The sequence below is a fragment of the Eptatretus burgeri genome, chromosome 5 (assembly GCF_056783735.1).
Source record: "Eptatretus burgeri isolate ZD-2024b chromosome 5, Ebu_testis_v1, whole genome shotgun sequence".
Lineage (NCBI taxonomy): Eukaryota > Metazoa > Chordata > Myxini > Myxiniformes > Myxinidae > Eptatretus > Eptatretus burgeri.
This window is the reverse complement of record NC_140965.1, coordinates 57,637,998-57,657,575: the sequence shown is the minus strand read 5'-3', so window position 1 is coordinate 57,657,575 and position 19,578 is coordinate 57,637,998. Positions and strand designations below refer to the sequence as shown.

Sequence of the window (19,578 nt, the reverse complement as noted above, 5' to 3'; positions counted from 1 at the left end):
CGGCAGCGCCACACCCCATGATCCAGTGAATCCATGACTCCCCAGGCCCGACCCAGACATCTATTGACCTCTGACTCGCAGCCAGCAGAGACATGAATATCACTGCCAAGGTAAGTGAATCTCTCCATGACCTCAACATCCTCACCACAAACAGACACAGACAGGACAGCAGCATCCAAGATGTCACCGAAAGCCTGGATCTTAGTTTTGACCCAAGAAACCCGTAATCCCAGCGGCTCCGACTCCTCATTCAGCACCTCGAGGGCCCCCAAAAGGATGTCTAAAGTCTCCGCAAAGATGACTGCATCATCTGCAAAATTAAGGTCCGAGATCTTGACATTCCCAAACGATGCACCGCAACTTGATCTCAACGACATCCTCCCTAAAATCCAGTCCATACAAGTGCTGAAAAGTGTGGGGCCAGTACACATCCCTGACGAACTCCAGTAACAACTGGAAATAAGTCAGAGATGGCACTACCACACTTCACAGCACTCTCAGTACCAGAGTAGAGTTCAGACATCAGATCGATCAGTTTTGGTGGCACCCCACGAAGACCAAGAATCCTCCAGAGGACATCCCGATTCACTGAATCGATCGCTTTACAGAGATCAACATAGGCTGCAAGCAGCCCCTGCCGAAACTCTCGTCTGCGTTCGGTGAGGACACGAAGAGCAAGGATACGGTCAATCGTTGACCTCTTTGGTGTAAAGCCTGACTGCTGTGGACGCTGGTGATCAAGCAGATGATGGCCAACCCTATCAAGAATTATCGGAGCAAAGACCTTGCCCGGCACTGAGAGCAGCGTCACCCCTCGGTAGTTGTTGCAGTCTTGGCGATCACCCTTCCCTTTCCAGAGAGGGACAACAAGGCCCCTCTTCCAGTCAGTTGGGATGATGCCTATGTTCCAGGCAGAGCACAAAACTGCATGCAACGACACGAGTGCAGCATTTCCACCAGCCTTGAGAAGTTCGGCATGATTGCCACAGATCCCTGGAGCTTTGCACCGTTTCAACTGGTTCACCGCAGCCCGTGTTTCCACAAGCGAAGGTGGACCACAGTTGATTCGAGGGTCAGCAACAGGGATTGTAACACCCTTGACGTCCAACTCGACAGCTGGGGGATCAGCCTGGTACAACCGCTCAAAGTAACCGGCCCAGCGGGCCTTCACTTCAGACTCCTCTGTCAAGACCCTACCACTCTCTGCTCGAACTACAGTGCTCCGAGGGATGGGCTTGGATGAACGTAATGCGCGAATTCCCCTGTAAGCGGGACGAGAATCACCTGTCCACAGGTGATGCTCTACCCCCTCACAGATTCCTCGCACATAGGCCTCCTTGTCAACCCTCAGTGCACGTACAGTTTTACGCCTCAGCTCCCAGAACAGCTCAGCTCTGCCATTCAGCCTGGCCCTGCGACTCTGGTCAATGGTATCCAGTGTCCCTTGAGAGACAAATACTTCTTTGCCCTGGGGTGAGCTCCAAGACATCCACCGGCAACATCAAGGACGGTGGTCTTGAAGGCGCTCCACAACTCTTCAGGACCCCCCAAAGCACCCAGACCCCCCAAGTGTCCACTCAGCCTGTTCGCAAACTCCTCAGCTACTCTCTCATCCCTGAGCTTGCCAACATCCAGCCTAGGCTGTGATGGTACCATTCTTCAGGATTTAAGGTGCAGCTTTAGAGTTGCTACAACAAGCCTGTGGTCAATATTGAGGAACTGAGCACTCCGGTAGACCCTGCAGTTCTGGATCATCCTCCAACGACCGTCAATGAGGACATGGTCAATCTCCTTTGCCACACCGCCGCGTTGGAATACCAAGTCCAGCGATTAGCTTGTGGGCACTGAAACCATGAACCAGCCACCCTATGTCCATGACTTCTTGCAAAGTCAAGGAACTTAGTGCTATTCTGGTTCATAGTTCCTGACCCATGGGGACCAAAACACACCTCATAACCATCCCTATCAGTTCCAGTCGATGCATTGAAATCCCCCAAGACTAGAAGTGTATCTCGTCTGGGGCACTGGTCAACCACAGACTCGAGTGTGACGTAGAATGCATCCTTCACAGTGAGATCACTCGCCTCAGTCGGAGCATAAACAGAGACCAGGGAAATGACACCTAAGGAGTGACGAATCCTTAATCTCATAATACGTTCGTTGACTGGTGTAACCTCAATTATCATTGGGGTCAGCTTATTGGACACAGCTGCAGCAACTCCTTGGGTATGGTTACCATCAGAGCGACCAGACCAATAGTAGGTGTAACCACCCACCATTATCTCTCCGCAATCCGGTCTCCGAACCTCAGAGAGAGCTGCAATCCCGATGTCCAAACGCTTGAGCTCAGATGATAACAGAGACAGGTGATCATCCTCTCTTAGGGATAGGACATTCCAGGCACCCACCCGAAGGGACCGCCTCAGGTTAACCCAAGGAGTCCGCCGTCTGGTGGACGACACCTCAGCACCACTCTGACACACTCTCCCGCAATCTGACCCAGGGATGTTACCCCGTGGTTTCCCTCCTATCATCAAAGATTGGGGGTCCCGAAGGCTTTGCCCCAATCCCGTCATCCGGTGAGCTGCCCTGCGAAGGGAAGCTGCACAGGAGGTACTCCCACGGAGCGGGTTTTCAGATTTTTTTTTGCGTTTTTGCATTTTGCGGAATGAAGGGTTTTACGGTGGCCGGAGTGCAAATCCTGCCACCAACCTCCTAATAAGAAGTAACCCAACTGCAGGAGGACATCCGCAGCCACAGTTGGGCACTAGATATGGATGGCCGTTGGCTCACAAGGAGCTCCTCCGCCCTTTGACAGGTTTTGTTTTTAATCCTGCTGGGTGTCCATATCAAAACACCCTCCTCACCAGAAAACCTGGTTGGGGAGTCGGTTTAGTCGCCGACAACCCGACCATGGAACAGGTTAGTACAGGTTTACATGGTACCTGTGGCAGGTCACAGATCGAACCTGACCTGACAAAATTAGCCTCGGGAGTAAAAATAAGTTCCACGGTTCGTGATTTCCCTCTGTAATTTTCCCCTATATTTTTTTCATATTTCAAGTAAGGCAGTAAAGTTGGGAAACACGTCCCTGAAACCACAACAAACAGGAGAAGCCCCACCTTTCTGGGTTTGGGGGCGAGCAGGCCACACCCCAGAGGCAGAGGAGAGAGTGCAGAGTGGAGATAGCGTGGAGGAAAGACTGGCGCAATGCACATGTGGATTGTGAAAGGCCTCCGTCTGGATAGAACGGAGATCGGCAGAGCACACACACAAGGTCAGTGTAAGGAACGCAGGAGGCAGGTGGCACCTTTGGAAAGGGGAAGGTTGGCACGTTTTGAGCCTTCATGTGAAAAGCTGCTTGCGGATTGTCTGGCGTACGTCTGCCCGGCTATGAGTGAAGCGCTATTTGCCTGTGTGTGCACGTGCTAGTGGAAAAGCGCTCCCCATTCGAAGTTTAACAAGGACCAGTTCTGGGCTAGGCTGAGTGCCAGTATACTTAAAAAAAGGGAGGGGGTTCCTTTTCATTTTAGTCACCCTTTGTCTGTATTTGCATCTGTGTGTGAGGCCTCGACAGGAGGATTTATTTATTTATTATTGGATTCGCTCGATATCCCTTATTGTCGGGTTTTCCGTGTGTGTGTGTGTGTGTGTGTGTGTGTGTGTGTGTGTGTGTGTGTGTGTGTGTGTGTGTGTGTGTGTGTGTGTCTGCAACGCGAGGCTCCACAGCACAAACCAGCAAACTGATTTCGATGAAACTTGGCAAACAGGTGCCATATTGGCTGGGAGTGTGCGCGTTTGAGTTTCGTTGCTAAGCAACCACCCGTTGCTATGCAGCGGCCGAAAAACCGCGTTCACTATTATCAATATTGTCCTACAGTTTTGAATGTGGAGAAACGAGACTTCGGAATTAAACACTTCGAGATATTTAAAAAATTATTACTCGAGCCGATTTTTGATTTAGGTTTTATTTTTCAATTGGTAATCCTTCAAAAATAGGGCGTCTTTTTACCGTCATTTTTTATGAGGGGTTGAGGAAAGTGGGCGGAGCTTAGGGAAAGTGGACGTGGTTGATGAAAAGTGTGTGGCGTAGAAAAGTGGGCGTGGATTATGGAAAGTGGGCGTGGCTTATGAAAAATAATGTGTGGCTCAGGAGGAGGTCAAACAAGAGCATTGAGAGAAGTTTATCAGGTTTTCCGTGTGTGTGTGTGTGTGTGTGCGTGTGCGTGTGCGTGTGCGTGTGCGTGTGCGTGTGTGTGTGTGTGTGTGTGTGTGTCTGCAACGCGAGGCTCCACAGCACAAACCAGCAAACCGATTTTGATGAAACTTGGCGAACAGGTGCCATATGGGCTGGGAGTGTGCGCGTTTGAGTTTCGTTGCTAAGGCCTAAGTCACATTTGCTCTATGGCGAGGATACGGCGGCCGTACCCCCCTCCCCCTTGAATTGACAGAAACGTGCGGCGGCCGCAGAGTTTCTGAGGTGGCCTCAGGGTGGCCCTATGCCGTATGGCTATCTTTTACAGGCCGTAGGGGTCGCCGTGGAATTATAGCGCGGAGTTACACCTTTTTTTCATTTCTACGTTGGCCGTAGCAATTCGACAAGCCAAGCTGTGACATAGATGTGTTCCACGTCGACCGTACATAGGGCGTATGGTGGGCTTGCATTATTCGTGTGGCTGCCGTAGGCTCTTATCAATGAAAAATGAATTTTGCCAACCCCCAAAAAATTACGGCAGCCGCACTATTTCCCCGGTCGCCATAGGGTAGTCCGAAGGCGTCCCTGTGTTCAACATACGGTGGCCTTGTGGTCTGTATGACTACCTGTGGGCAACGCAGGGTCGACGCACAGTTCCCCTATGCCCGCCATGCGTCCTACATACGGCCTCCGTGGCAGTCTGTGTCGAACGTGTGTTCACCGTGCGCAACTGCTAGAGATCGGAGTTTTGGTGTTTGCCTATACTCCGAACTGGTATATTCAGTTATATATATATAGTTATAGTATATTCAGTTTTATATACTGGTATATTGCAAACTGTTATATTTTTATTTCAGTAAAAAAAGAACTGGTATATATATATATATATATATATATATATATATATATATATATATATATATATATATATATATATATATATATATATATATATATATATATATATATATATATATATATATACCCGCTCGTTACCGTCCGTCTGGCCGCACGTTCGCCTTAGGGCCCCCCCTGCGGTCGCCTTGCGGGCACCTTGAGGCTACCTTGCGTCTGTCTTGAAAATTCTATGGCCGCCGCAGGGACGCCCTAAGGTCACCGTGCGACATCAAATCAAAGACCGTACGGCACCCCCACGTTTTCGGTCTCCACAATTTCTAAATATGCCGTGCAGCTCCCCGAAAAATAAAAACATATGTGACTGCTACATTGTGTGACCGTGGAAATACTGCGGTCGCCCTATAATTGCTAGTGGCCATAGATTTTGTAGACCCTACGGCCGCCGTGCCAAATGTGGCTTAGGCCGAAGCAACCACCCGTTGGAATGCAGCGGCCGAAAAACCGCGTTCACAATTTTCAATACTTGTCCTACAGTTTTGAATGTGGAGAAACGAGACTTCGGAATTAAACACTTCGAGATATTTAGAAAATTTTACTCGAGCCAATTTTTGATTTAGGTTTTATTTTTCAAATGGTAGTCCTTCAAAAAAAAGGTGTATATTTACCGTCATTTTTTTATGAGGAGTGCCAGTTGGCAAAATACTCAATAGGAAAAATCTTGCCAGGCAGAGGACCAATTGTATGTGAACCAATACGTCTTGGCAATGAATCTTCGTCGGTGGATCGGTCAGAATGAAAAGCATCGTATCCAGCGCTTCGATCCTAGCGGATCCCTCGTCGCCTACCGGCTTGTTTCTATTATTACCTTTTGAATTATCTTCTTGTAAATATTTGTGTATATTCATGAAAGACGTTTATTTTGAAGAAATTGTTTTCGTCCATTTGTAGTGGGTTCACGGACAAACCCTCTGTGCATTCGTTCAAATCCCAGGACTCCTCCACCCGTCCACCATTGCCGTCCAGGGGCTGTCAGTCTTAACCGCCTAGCACCACTAATTGGGTCGGGGGTGTGGGGGGGTGGGGTTAACTTGGGCCAGCCACCCCGCGACAAAATATATATATATATATATATATATATATATATATATATATATATATATATATATATATACATACATGTGTGTCCATATATATATATATATATATATATATATATATATATATATATATATATATATATATATATATATATATATATATATATATATATATATATATACATACATGTGTGTCCATATATATATATATATATATATATATATATATATATATATATATATATATATATATATATATCCTACATATATCAGCAAACCTGCAAATTATATACTAGGTGCTAAATAACCACTTTGCATTTGCATACCAATTCACTAAAGGTGTTCCTGGTCATATATTAACTCAACAATGTAACCGTTGGATTCAAACTATCAGATATCTTAGAAAAGAAACTCTGCACAGAGGTTTATTATAAATGTTGAATACAGACACATGGATAAACAGACACAAGGGGGAATTGTATTTTCAGGAGATCTTTTATTTCTCTACTTTAAGGCACTGTCACACCTTGACGTTTTAGCCAGCGATGGCAACGTATAAAAATGTATGTAAAACGTTGGCGTACGCTGAAGTTTTGAGTTTTTTTTTTAAGTTTTGGTCATATTCATAACGTGTTGGTCATATGCATAACATATTAGTAATGGGCACAGAACGTTTCGTTGTCGTAGAGATAACTTGTACCAACGAATGCTTAGCCTGTTGTCGGCGTTCACAACCTATGCCCAACGATAGTTTAACTTAGGCACAGCGCGCTGCACGTATCGCCGACGAACTCGTGGCGTTCTCTGTTAAAAACCTGCTGCACGCCGATTTAAATCATAACCGCCTGAAAATTGGAAGTGTCAACATCACAGTCACACCTTGACGATTTAGCCAGCGTATGCCAACCTATGAAAAATGTGTCTAAAACGCTGGCACACATCGAATACGGTATGGGTAAGTTGTGTATACGTTAGGAGCACGCTGAAACAAAATGAAGTAGGCTGTCATATTCCGTGGTACGTCTAGTACGTCGTGAAATTTCAAGCATGCTGAAAATTTTACGACGTACTCGACGTATGGCTCACAAGTTCCGCATACGCTGGCATAAGTTCTCGGCACGCTCCGCGATCGTTGACACACGTCAGACACACGTTACTTGTAAGTTACTCATAAGTCGAAACTCGTCGAGGTAATGTTTAGCATACCCAAAACTTCATTTTTAACCTATGAGTAACGTGCTTTGAACCTATGAGTAGCGTGCTTTGAACCTATGTGTAACGTATCTCAAACGCACATTATCGTATGTAGACGAATTTGATTGATGTCTTCCGGACGACCACAGAACTTACTGAACGTGTTTCTAACTTACATCTACCGTATAATGGCGATTTGGCAGCATTTAGGGGAATTGGTATATACAAATGGGCTTCACAAGAGGAACCCCATCAGTGTTCCAGACTCCATGTTGAGTAGATGTCTATGTCAGTACTATCAGTAGTAGTAGTACTAGTAGTAGTAGTAGTAGTAGTAGAGTAGTAGGTGAGCATGGTGGGGAGGGTGTGGGTGATGATGGATCCTCGTTGCGTCCACGAATAGGAGACAACTTTGCACCATTGTTCGATGTTCTTTTCGGCTAATTTTTTTTTTTCTCATTCCCACGATGAACTATTTTTTTGTTTCAGTTTTTAAAGTATTCAAAACGACTTGGACAAATACATAATGTACTAGTAATGAACACAGAACGCTTTGATAACTTATAGATAAGTTATGCCAACTATTGATTAGCATGTTTTAGGCGTCCACAACCTATGCCCAACGATAGTCTAACGTATGCGTGGTTCGTCGTCGACGATTTCGTGACGATATCTATCGTCGACGATTACGTGAGGTTTTCTATTCATAGGCTGCAACTTAACTTTTAATAAATGCCTGTCACTCGCCTATTGTTTTTGTACGTTGGTGCTCGGCAATTGAAATCGTTTCCATTCAACGAGTTAAATCGCTTCCACTCGATTATTGAAATGATTTACACTGAACGATTTAAATAAATGCCTGTCACTCGCCAATTGTTTTTGGACGCTGGTGCTCGGCAATTGAAATCGTCTTCATTGAACGAGTTAAATCGCTTCCACAGCACTGCAGTCACGGCACCAACAGCAGCAGGCTCAGTGCCAGCCTCATGCCAGGCTCAAGCGGATCCCTGCAGAAGGTGTACTGCTTGCTTATCCTTGGACCCACTCTGGCTAGCAGTTCGTCGAACATCGCTGGGGGCATTCGCAGGAAGTTGATGAAGGATGCATGGTCCTCGTTCCAGAGTTCCACCATGAGCTGGTCATATATGCCGTAATGGCGTCGCCTCCCGATCCATGGTCTGACCCAGTTCCTTCTCCTCCATTCACGTCTTCTTCTCCCAGCTCTATTCGCACGCAACTGGTGCAGTGTCAACTCGATGAGGTCATGTTGATGTTCGAGGACAGGTAGGTATTGTCGTCTCAGCCTTGCCGTATCCTCCATCTCTTGGAATGACATGGACATGTACTCACCACAAAGTCGAAAAAAAAGACGGGTTGCTCCTGCGAAGCCCCTTTTTAGGTCATCTCTTCGAGCATGACCTAATAATATGGGTGTAGATGTCCTTCGATCCGTCCGTCCGTCCATCCGTCCGTTGCGAAAATGACGATTTCCAAATTCTATCTCCGCCATTTCTCAAGCGATCTTGAATTTGATTGTAGCATAGGAATCTATGGGACAATATATAAATTTTACCGGGCCGGATTTTCGATATTCGCTTTCATTTTTGTGTCACGTCACTTCAAAGTTGGCAAAAAATGCGAAAATCACGATTTTCAAAATATATCTAATCCTACATTTCTCAAGCGATCTTGAATTTCATTGTGGCATATCAATCTATGGGACAATATCGAAATTTGGTTGGGACGGATTTTCGATATTCGCTTTCGTTTTCGTGTCACGTGACTTCAAAGTTTGCAAAAACTGCCCTACCTTCAGGAGGCTATATATTTTCTCGCAGAGATGACCGTCACTCCCGCACGGGGGCTAATTTTTATATACCAATTCCCCTAACCGCTGCCAATACGCCATTATACGGTATCTGTAAGTTCAAAATGCGTTCAGTAAGTTCTGTGGTCGTCCTGAAGACGTCAAATACGTCTGCATACTTATTTGTGCGTAGGACATGCTTTGCAAATAATTCCCAAGCACGTTACTCATAAGTTATAAATAAGTCACCGGTACCCTAAACATTACTTTGACGTGTTTCGACGTATGAGGAACTTTCAAGTAACATGTTGCGAAGTGTGAACAACGTTCGTGTGGCGTGCTTACAAAACATTACTCAGGTTAGAAATAAGTTTCGGGTACGCTAAACATTACCTCGACGTGTTTCGACTTATGAGTAACTTACAAGTAACGTATGTCAATCATCGCATAACGTGCCTACAACTTATGGCCAGCGTAGCGGAACGTGTGAGTCATACGCCGACATACGTCATAAAAATTCAAGCATGCAAAAATTTGAGGACAACCCAAAAGCACAACGTTTAAAGCCAGCGTACTACGACGTATGGCAGTGTTTTTCAGCGTGCTCTTAACGTATACAAAACATACCCATAACGTATTCGACGTGTGCCAGCGTTTTAGACAAATTTTTCATAAATCGGCATACGCTGGCTAAATCGTCAAGGTGTGACAGCGGCTTAAGACACCTAATCATTTGGTAAAAAATAACTTGGTGTTAGAGCAAAAGCTAAATAAGGAGAGGATTCTGAGCATTTGTTTGTATCTTAATGATGAGTAATGTTGACAATGTTTTACAACTATAATCCCTTTGCTTTCAACATGACTTTCAAGGCATCCTCCATTGTGCAAAGTCAGTCCTTGACACACCTGAGCTCTTAACCACATACAAAGCTTTCATCCGCAGTATGATGGAGTACTGCTCCCCCCTCCCGGGTGGTGCTCCTGCCTCGCACCTAGCTCGGCTTCACATTGTGAAACCAAGGCTTTTAGGATCATTGGTATCTCCCGCGATGAAGCTGAGACTTTGGGGCTTTCACTCTCACCACAGACAGGTTGTGGGCTTCCTATCTTCGACTACCTACTTATCTCTGGCTTTGCACCCACTGCTTTGTGTGTGCTCTATCCCCCTAATATTCTGCAAGTTGCTCAAGGTCTGCTAGCAACCCCCTTCTGGTAAAACTGCCAAAATCACGAATCACTGCTTACCTTCACTCTTTTATTCCTCTTTTTTTCCCACCTCTGGAACAAACTCCCGCATACTCTTAAATCCCACTCTTCCATCCAGGTCTTTAAAATAGCTGTTCACCACCATCTCATGTCTTCCCCCATCCAAAACCACAATATTTTCTACCCCTTTTAACCCCCTCCACACCCACCTCCTTCAAATTCCCTGTTTCCTCATAGTGGGGCAACTTAGCATAACAATTGTGCATTTTGTGAGGAAAGCACCAAATTTGGCACACTAGTAGCCTATCATATTATGAACAGATTTGGATATTGGGCCATCTCAAATTCAGCCGCTGATGGCTGTGGCAGCCATTTTCCACTACCATCAAAAATTTGAGATGGCCAAATATCCAAATCTGTTCATAATATGATAGGCTACTAGTGTGCCAAATTTGGTGCTTTCCTCACAAAATGCACAATTGTTATGCTATATTTAGCTAAGTTGCCCCACTATCACTGAAAGTTCATGTAGTGTCCATCTTGTTTACCCCGTGTAGGCCTACCCCACCCCTTCCATCACTCCTCCACAGATCTCCCGATATCCCTGTTCCCTATTGTTGTTGTGCTTCCCTCTCTCACCTGCTCTCTTTGTTAGATATTCTGTTTTAGCTCTTATACGAGCCTCGACTAAGTGTACAAAAACAGCCTTTGCTTTTGGCCTGCATTCACATTCAATTGGAATGATATACTGTGTACTATTCTATCAACTGAAAGTTGACAAAGGAGAGATTGGGCACTCTGGGATCCTAGAGGATGCAGTAGGTTGATACCGAGGAATACTAAACTTTCTCAAGGCTTGTGTCGGTCTGTGTCGATTGACAATTCAAATGAGAGGTATTTCAACTTAAAGGTGGCAAAGGAATGCTCACACCATGGGAAGAAAAATAAAATGTATTTTAGGCATTAGCCTCCATCCAAATAAGAGGTTTTCCTTTTGACTTGACTTTCATTACTCTTCAATTGGCAACATCTACCAATGGCCTGGCTCTCTGCATCTGGTATCTATGGAAGAGCAATGAAAAGGCAGATGAGTAGACCCCCTCCCCTCCCCCACCACCAAAGTCATCTGCTTTCAAAGCATGTTGATGATGTGTCAACTTAGCAATATAACCTGGACAAAAAAAGCTTGCAAGGTCAGTAGTAGTAAGTCTTTCAGAGTAAATTGGAACGGCACTCGGAAGAGCGCTTACCTCTGCCAGACTGAACAGTTTACATTTTGTATCCCACTGATAGGCTGGATCAGCATCTGGACCTCAACCAAAATCTAATCAGCTTTTTCTTGTCAACTACCCAACTCATCCACCAAGTTTTCTCATATCCCATCCATAACATTTTGAGATATCGTGCGATACTTTGGACTGGTTTTGGCCCTATCTATCAATTGTGAATAATCAGTTTAAAAGTTCTCGGATCCAGATTGGATCTTTCCCAAAATCGAATCAATACGTCCTTGGCACACATCCAAATTTTCCACCAAGTTTCGTCTGAATTCTTCCGTAACATTTTGAGATCTCCTGCTCACAGACAGACAGACAGACAGACAGACAGACAGACAATCATAGCCACCTTCGTTGGCAGAGGTAACAACAAATCAATTGGCAAGACCAGCAAAACGTTTTGAGCATCTTCACCACCCAAATAAAAGAATACCATTTACAACTCAGTTTTACATCAATTTTAATGAGAAAAAGTCATACATGATTGAAAGACTATTGCTTAACTAGCTAGTGGTCACATAACTTGTTGATTAAAGTGTTTTTATTAAATACATAATGTGTGTATTGCATAACCTTGTTGGTCCCTTTACTGACCATGGAAATTTTTGATGAAATACCAGCACTGAGGTTACCATTTTATTTTATTTTTCTGCAATTATTTAGACTGAGGTAGTATTGGACATTCATTGTTTCTTTTTTACAGTTATTGTTATTTTTAGACATCAATCTTTAACATGAAATGTCAGTGGATACATACATTGCTAACCAACTGAATGTAGTAAATTGGCCAACAATGTTTCTCGCATGTTTTAAACATACTTGTTAAAGAATAAAATTAAGTATCAGAATCTGAAAACATCGTCTTGAAAAAATGCAAAATGTCAGATGTACAGATGCTCTCACAACTTGACTCTTCTGAATAGGTGTCATGCCCATGAGCTTACTCAAACCAAAGGTAATGCTTTGCAGCACTTATAATTCCAGTAAAGTATCCATCTTGAGCTGCATATCAAGCATCTCAGCCCTCGAGTCTCCAATTCCTCTCCAAACCTCCAAATCAAAGTGATCATTGAGAAAGAAAACGTAAAAGTAAGAATAACTTTTAAAAATCAACAAACCCTGTGCAACATGGCCAATTTAAAATAAATAATCTTGATATTTAGTCGTAATCAGTGACAAAAAAGCGAGGCTCATAAAAGAGCGCTGCTCCGGTGCATGCTCCCATACCTGACCTGACCTGACCTCTTTAAAAGAGAAGTCAAATGTAAGAAACTGGAAATTGTTTTTATAAATTATCACAGATTGTGATGAATACATCACTCAATCAGATATGCCCTTACTTTTCTCCTTCCTTCACCCACAACTTCCACCGATCACCAACCCCCATCCCCCCCCCCCCCCCACATATGTGATAAGCAAGTGGCCCCTTATCAGAACTACTTGGTAGTAATGTTCACCAAGGAGCGTTAAATTGCATAAACATCAAAGACTGCAAGAACATTCATATGTAGGGAAAAAATAACAAGCCATGAAACCTGAGCCTCCATCTGACATCCCCATTCAAAAGTAACCACCAAACTGCCTTAAATTAACATTCTTTTAAAAGAACGAAGAACACCAAGATAATAAAATTAAAGGAATCTAACAACTATGGTTTGTATCGGGCAGTTTCGATGCTCACAATCCAACATGTCCAATCGCGATGATGTGGATTACCGTATACAACTATTCAGAATTCACAAAGTTTTCTTTATTCACACAACGCTTCAAATTGTTGCTTTGGACAACTTCTATACAGTTTCACCACGAACCATACAAAAGTGTCTTGGAAAAAAATACATTTGATGAAAACGAGTCGACGTCCAACACAAAGCCTCCGAATGCGATTGTGTGCTTCCTGGACCAAATGAGGAATCATGAAAGATTTCCTCATTTCCCTATGTCCCAACCTGCAAAGGAAACATTGTAAATATAGATTATCTCACAATTTCACAATGAGGTAGGATTTTACTCAACATTGTCATTATGCCATGTGAAATACCAAAAAAAGTATAAATGTGAAAGATTTATCTGTATTACTTGCACTTGCAGTATTTACAAATAACAAGCAAAATTGTGATTTGAGATCAAACCAATTTGGCCATTGTATTACTTTTGGTTGAATATTGTTTTGTTTTTTGTTGAATATTTCATGGGCTTGTCACCGATAATTTAATGATGAGGTTGGTTCAAATTTCACATTGACTTTTATGTATAAAAGGCAGTCATGTGTCTACCGTATTTTCCGGTGTATAAAGTGTGGCCGTGTATTAACCACACCCATGTTTTTCAACCTCCAAAGAAATGAATACATTGATCATTTTCTTTTCTGATCTCGATCTAAATACATTTGTGCAGGACATTAACTTTGTATGGAACAAAGTGACGTAGGTATTAACATGCTTACTTCCAGATCCTCTTACTTTTGTCCAACAGTCTTATTGTCATTTTGAAGAAGTTGAAGAGAGGGGAGAGGATACCAATAAGTTTTTCTTTTTCTTTCTTATTTTTTATTATTATAAAGAGGATTTTTTTTGTTCCTCGAAAAAGGAAGAAAAGGGATTCATACCAGTATCATACATATTTCTTTTGGATTTGTGGCCCTGAAAAAGGCTGTTTAACACTGTTTTTGGTTACTACATAATTCCTTTCGTGTTATTTCATAGTTTTGATGTCCTCACTATTAATCTACAATGTAGAAATGGAAACCAAGAGTGGAACACAATTAACCTTTTTAAAGTCCATGAAATAATTTAAATTAAGAGATTAACCTAACCTTTTCCCGTTACTGGGGACAGGTACTTTTGCTAGTAATCCATAGTTTAGACGAATTATTACCAGAGCAGCCTCTCCATCATCCTCGTGTATATGAAGAGCATCTACAGATAGCACCTGTTCCTCTTCACACTGCTCTGCCAAAGTTGAAAATAAAGACACATTCATATATATTTCACATTCATGGGTATTTTTTTGCAATGGATAAAGAACTACAGCCAAGAAAAATGAAAAGCTAAGACAATATAAACCAATTCAAATGTCGACATTTTATCTACATGTATTTGAAATACATGATTGGTAACATGCTCTCCTTTGAGCTGTCTGATTCTGGGTTTGACTAAGTTGAATGCAAATCAAAAGCAGGAAAAAAATGGATATGTTTACATATCAGATGGAAATATAATGTTTATGTTAAGAAGTCGAAGCTTCACATATTAATATTTTATGAGTTGGAAAATACAGATTTTTGCACAGGGCACTCAGCCAGTTGGCTACCACTCTCGTAGCTTTTCGACCATTTGAGAGCGCCTGGCTCTTACATTAGCATTGTTACTTCTTCCTTGAGCACCAAGTTTAAAATGCCACACATTAGCAGCAATAGTTAATTCCGGTTGCATATTACCTCATCTTTTGCACTAGTAACTCTTCTTGCTCAGTATTTCCTCCCTCTTGCTTCCAACTTCTTGGTTGATGAGTTTGTCAAAAAATTCTTCATAATCTCTTCTTCTTGCTAGTCCATCATTTCTGTCATGATGTTACTTATCTTCTTAATCTTCTCAACTACAATTGGCGTTGCATCGACTGACAGTGTGCCTGCTTCCTAATTATAGGGTGTGCCACAGTGACAAGGTATGTAAACTAGGGATGGGCGATATTGATATTGTTGCTAATCTATTATCATCCCTCAAAATATCATCAACATTGAGCAACCACCCGGCGGTGATAGCTGTAGCTTGGGGACTACACACTATTGATGTTTATATAACCCGAAGGGATGACCTGCTGCACAATAGCTCAGAGATATAGCTGTTTATTGCCATGTAATCTGTCCTAAAATTGATGTAAACACTTTCATGTGCTCTCATTGAAAGCAGTGTTTCTATCATTGTCATACAAATGCAACATCATAATGTGTATTTTTGAATGTTAATTGCACTTTTGCAGTGAGGAAGAAGCCGCTCTGGCCCAACATCAGATTTCATCTGTACTGGATATAAAAATCGCTGGATTTATCCATTCATCCCTCTGCCTGTCATGCTCTTTTCGCTCGGACATTATTACGACCTTATGTCTGGGACGTCATGTCTAGTGTGAGGCTCGGCCTCTAAAGACGTGCATGGCATCCCGACATCCAGTTCTCAACCAATCCCATGCTATCTATTTCTTTAAAGTTTATTTTCTTTATTTATGATGGGGGAATGAAATGTGCATCAATTGCGATGTTGGGGGAGGGAGTGATGAGTGTCGTGTTTGACTATGGTGGTTGTTGCTCTCAGGGTAGAATGTTTGTGAGCTGTTCTGGGGCAGTGCTTTTTTGTATGCGTGCTTCGCCATCTTGATAAAAAGCTCTCCTGCATGGGGGCTGAGTCGGAGTTCAGATATGTTGATTGTACCAGTGCAAATCGTCCCCCTCTTCCTCAGGTCTCAGGATCCTCAATGGAAGACCCAAATAATGATGGGGCAGGAGAACTGGTAACTAAGATGGACCAAAGTTTTCTCGCCATTTGCATGAAAGGCGAGAGAGAATAGTGTTGCATGTATCGTGTTTTTTTACTGGGACTATCGTATTATGATAAAATGAGTCCTTCATGTTGATACTCTTTCTAAATCAATGAAAATACATCTCAAAATTTTCACTTACGATACCACAAACTACTTTTTCCATGATCAAATGTACTCATATATCAACAGTTTGAAAAATGTAGTATTGCATTGTTGATATTTTTTTCAATGTTTTATCGAACTGATAACATTGAGTTATAGCCCAGCCCTAATGTATGCTACTCCCATATATTCCATTATGCCTTTCAGTGGTCTAGCCTAGGTTTTCTTTCTGTGACCCACTTCAATAATGCTCAGTGGACTTTGTGAGCCTATAAGTATAATAACCTTACCTTCCTCTGGTGCATACCAAGATGTTTTCAAATGCTTTGTACTGTAGACCATTCTAAATATGCTATACCACCCCTCCAAACAGCTTCACTCCACACTGTCACTTTGTATATTATTGAGCCACCTGCAGCTACCACAACTGTAGGACTCACCCTCTCCAACCTCTCGATTTCCTCTGCTGTGTTTATTTTTTCAGCTTTCTCCCTCCAACATTGTATCCTTGCTGCCAATATGTGTTAACAATGCGACTGCTGTGACTGCTCCCATTTCACATTCCTTTTGGTGTAAATTGGGCATTTCCTTCATTATCTTCCTTGCATCTATGAACCAACACCTGACTGTCTTCATTTTATTCAAACTCCCCTTGATGTTTTTCAATGAGAAGTTTGACCTGAGAGAATATGTAGTTGCTAGTTCAAGCACAGAATTTGCGACCCTACATGAGAGGCACAAAGGAATAACAACAAGAAGAAGATGGTTGATTTATCTGCCATAAAAGATGAAAAGGTGTTGATGTTTCAGGCTTCACCCTTTGTCAAAGCAAAAAAGGAACACGAAAATACAGAAACTTTTGCCTTGACAGAGGGTAAAGCCTGAAACATCAGCATAATTTTCATCTTTCATGGTGGATAAGTCAACCATTTTCTCTTTTTTTTTTAAATTGATCTGAGAGAATCAAGGAAGTTGATTTGGCACCACCGGTGACTACTCACGTAGCAAAGCGCTGTATCATTTGCAATTATGAGAAGCCTGTTTGTGCTGTTCACAATGCAATGTTGATGTCAGATTTTTACAGTGCCAAAGGTTGCCTGGAACAACTTAAACAGGCTCCTTCTGAGAGACATTTCGTACTGCCGTGTACCTAAGCAATGATAGCCTTGCCTGAGCCTTCCTGCTCAAGGAGTTCTACATGCAGGATCATGATCATATGCTTCTCCATCAGAACATCAAGGAATGTGACCACACTATTTTGTGGTTCTATCTTACCTTCATATCAGACGATGAAGTGCTCTGTCTTTACATGAGCTCTTGTAGCGAGTAGCCTGAATGTTAATTTGCTTTTGAGAGTCTTCGCGAATAATCTGTTATTTGCACTTTGAAGCCATTATAATCCCTCAACTGATGTGATTTTCTATACTCCAAGTAACTGCATCTTTGTGTTTTATTTTTTGTACAGAAGCCTTGACACATGGAGGAACAAAATGACAGAAAGTAACAGGTTTACTGACTGACAAAGACGGAGCCACAATGCAAATGAGTAGTTAAGTGGCAGGACTGGAAGAGGGAGAATGATTAATTAAAGGGGGGAGGGAGGTTAGCAAAACTGTGAGAAATTAAAGGTGGGTAGGGGAAAACCATGAGGCAACAATTGATGGCATAATTGAAAGACTGGAGGGAAGAGCATGGAAGCAGCAGACACAGGTAGTCAATATTTACCTTCACCACCAAAGGTGGACGGAGGTTATTTTTTCACTCTATCTGTCTGTCTGTGTCTCTCTGTGAGCAGGATATCTCAAAAAGTTTTGGATGGACTATAACAAAACTTGGTGGATGAGTTAGGTAGGTGACAAGAACAAGCTGATTCGATTTTTTTTTAAATAAGGCCTGGATGCATATCTGGCTTATCAGTGAGATGCAAAATGTAAACTGTTCAGCCTGCCGGAGGTGCACACTTGACCAAGTGCCATTCGATCTAGTTGCGTCATGTATCAATGGGTACTCTCACAGCAGTAAAAATTTAAAATCAACATATACCAAAGGACGCAGAGGCGTATCAGCTCACTGGATAAAAGGTCGCAGAGTATAAACTAGAACGGCACTCAGTGGAGCACGTAGTCTCGCCTCGCGCCCTCATTCTGAACAAAAACACCATCATTAACTGAACACGCCACTATTATGGCCCACTGCTATTATGGCCCATAATCTGTATCATCTATGCACTCTATTATGTAACATAAATTGCCATTATTTGTTGCTTTATTGATTGATTTATCAGGATATTTAATGACCACCTTTGTGCATATTAAGTCTAAATTTCATCAATGAAGATGAATATGAAAAAAAACTTCAAACTATATTCCCCTTGTTATATGTATGAAGTTTCACAGTGATCTGTTAAGTTATTCTGGAGAAGATGATTTTTTTACGTTTTTATATTCAACCTAATATGGCCACCAGACCACGTGACCAATGACATCACAAAGTTATTTCTTCACTCACATTGGGTCGTACATCAGATATTTAAAGTTTCAGATGTTTTTGGATAAGGATTTTGTTTCAATCAACTAATGCTATATGGGCATGGAGAGTTGATGACATATGCCAAGTGTTAATTTTTATCGTTGAGCGGTTTTGGAGAAGATGTCCAAGATTTTATGCCTCCACTGATGAAGTCATCAGTGGAATTGTTTTTGGGTTGGCCGTCCGTCCGTCTGTCCATGCTAATGTTCTCTGCAACTGCTTATCCGATTGACACAATTTTCACCAGAAGTGTGACAACTCATGTGGAATGTTTTAATGATGATCATGACATCATAGGTCACGTGGTATGCCGCCATGTTGGAGAAAAGGAAAAACGTTGCACCTCTGTATCTGCAAAACCACTCCATGGAAAAAATTGCAACTTGGCACATACAAAGTACTCCCCATGGGAAACAAGTGTGATTTTTTTTGATGATGTCATAGGTGGCTTCGTTATGACGTTATAATTGCATATGTTGAATGCTTTATCCAATCAGTATGAAAAATTTTGAGGGACATCTCGGGATAAATTGTATGCGGGGGGAAAAATTGATGACATCATCGGTAACATGGTTTGGCAGCCATCTTGTTTTTAACATAAAAACCTTCAAAAATCTTCTTCCCTGAAATGGCTGAACAGATTGAGGTGAAACTTTACAGGTATGATCAGCTATCCATGAGGACAAATAACGTTCTCCACCTATGATGTCATAGGTCACATGGTTTGGTAGCTATGATTTTTTTTGAAGTAGAAACCTTTAAAAATCTTCTTCT

At 42.4% G+C, this 19,578-nt stretch overlaps 1 protein-coding gene across 7 annotated transcripts in view; it reads right to left on the bottom strand.

The window, feature by feature from the left end:
• Positions 1-12,083: 12,083 nt before the first annotated feature.
• LOC147026494 (uncharacterized) overlaps positions 12,084-19,578 on the bottom strand; it is a 65,329-nt gene continuing 57,834 nt past the window's right edge. For 4 of the 7 annotated variants that reach the window (XM_085881950.1, XM_085881953.1, XM_085881948.1 and 1 more), the window contains one exon: positions 14,440-14,585. In XM_085881950.1, coding sequence (XP_085738076.1) covers positions 14,440-14,585 — 146 coding nt within the window. Of the gene's footprint in view, positions 13,584-14,439; positions 14,586-19,578 lie in introns of those variants that run through there. The other 3 variants (XM_085881949.1, XM_085881952.1, XM_085881951.1) reach the window with 3 other exon arrangements.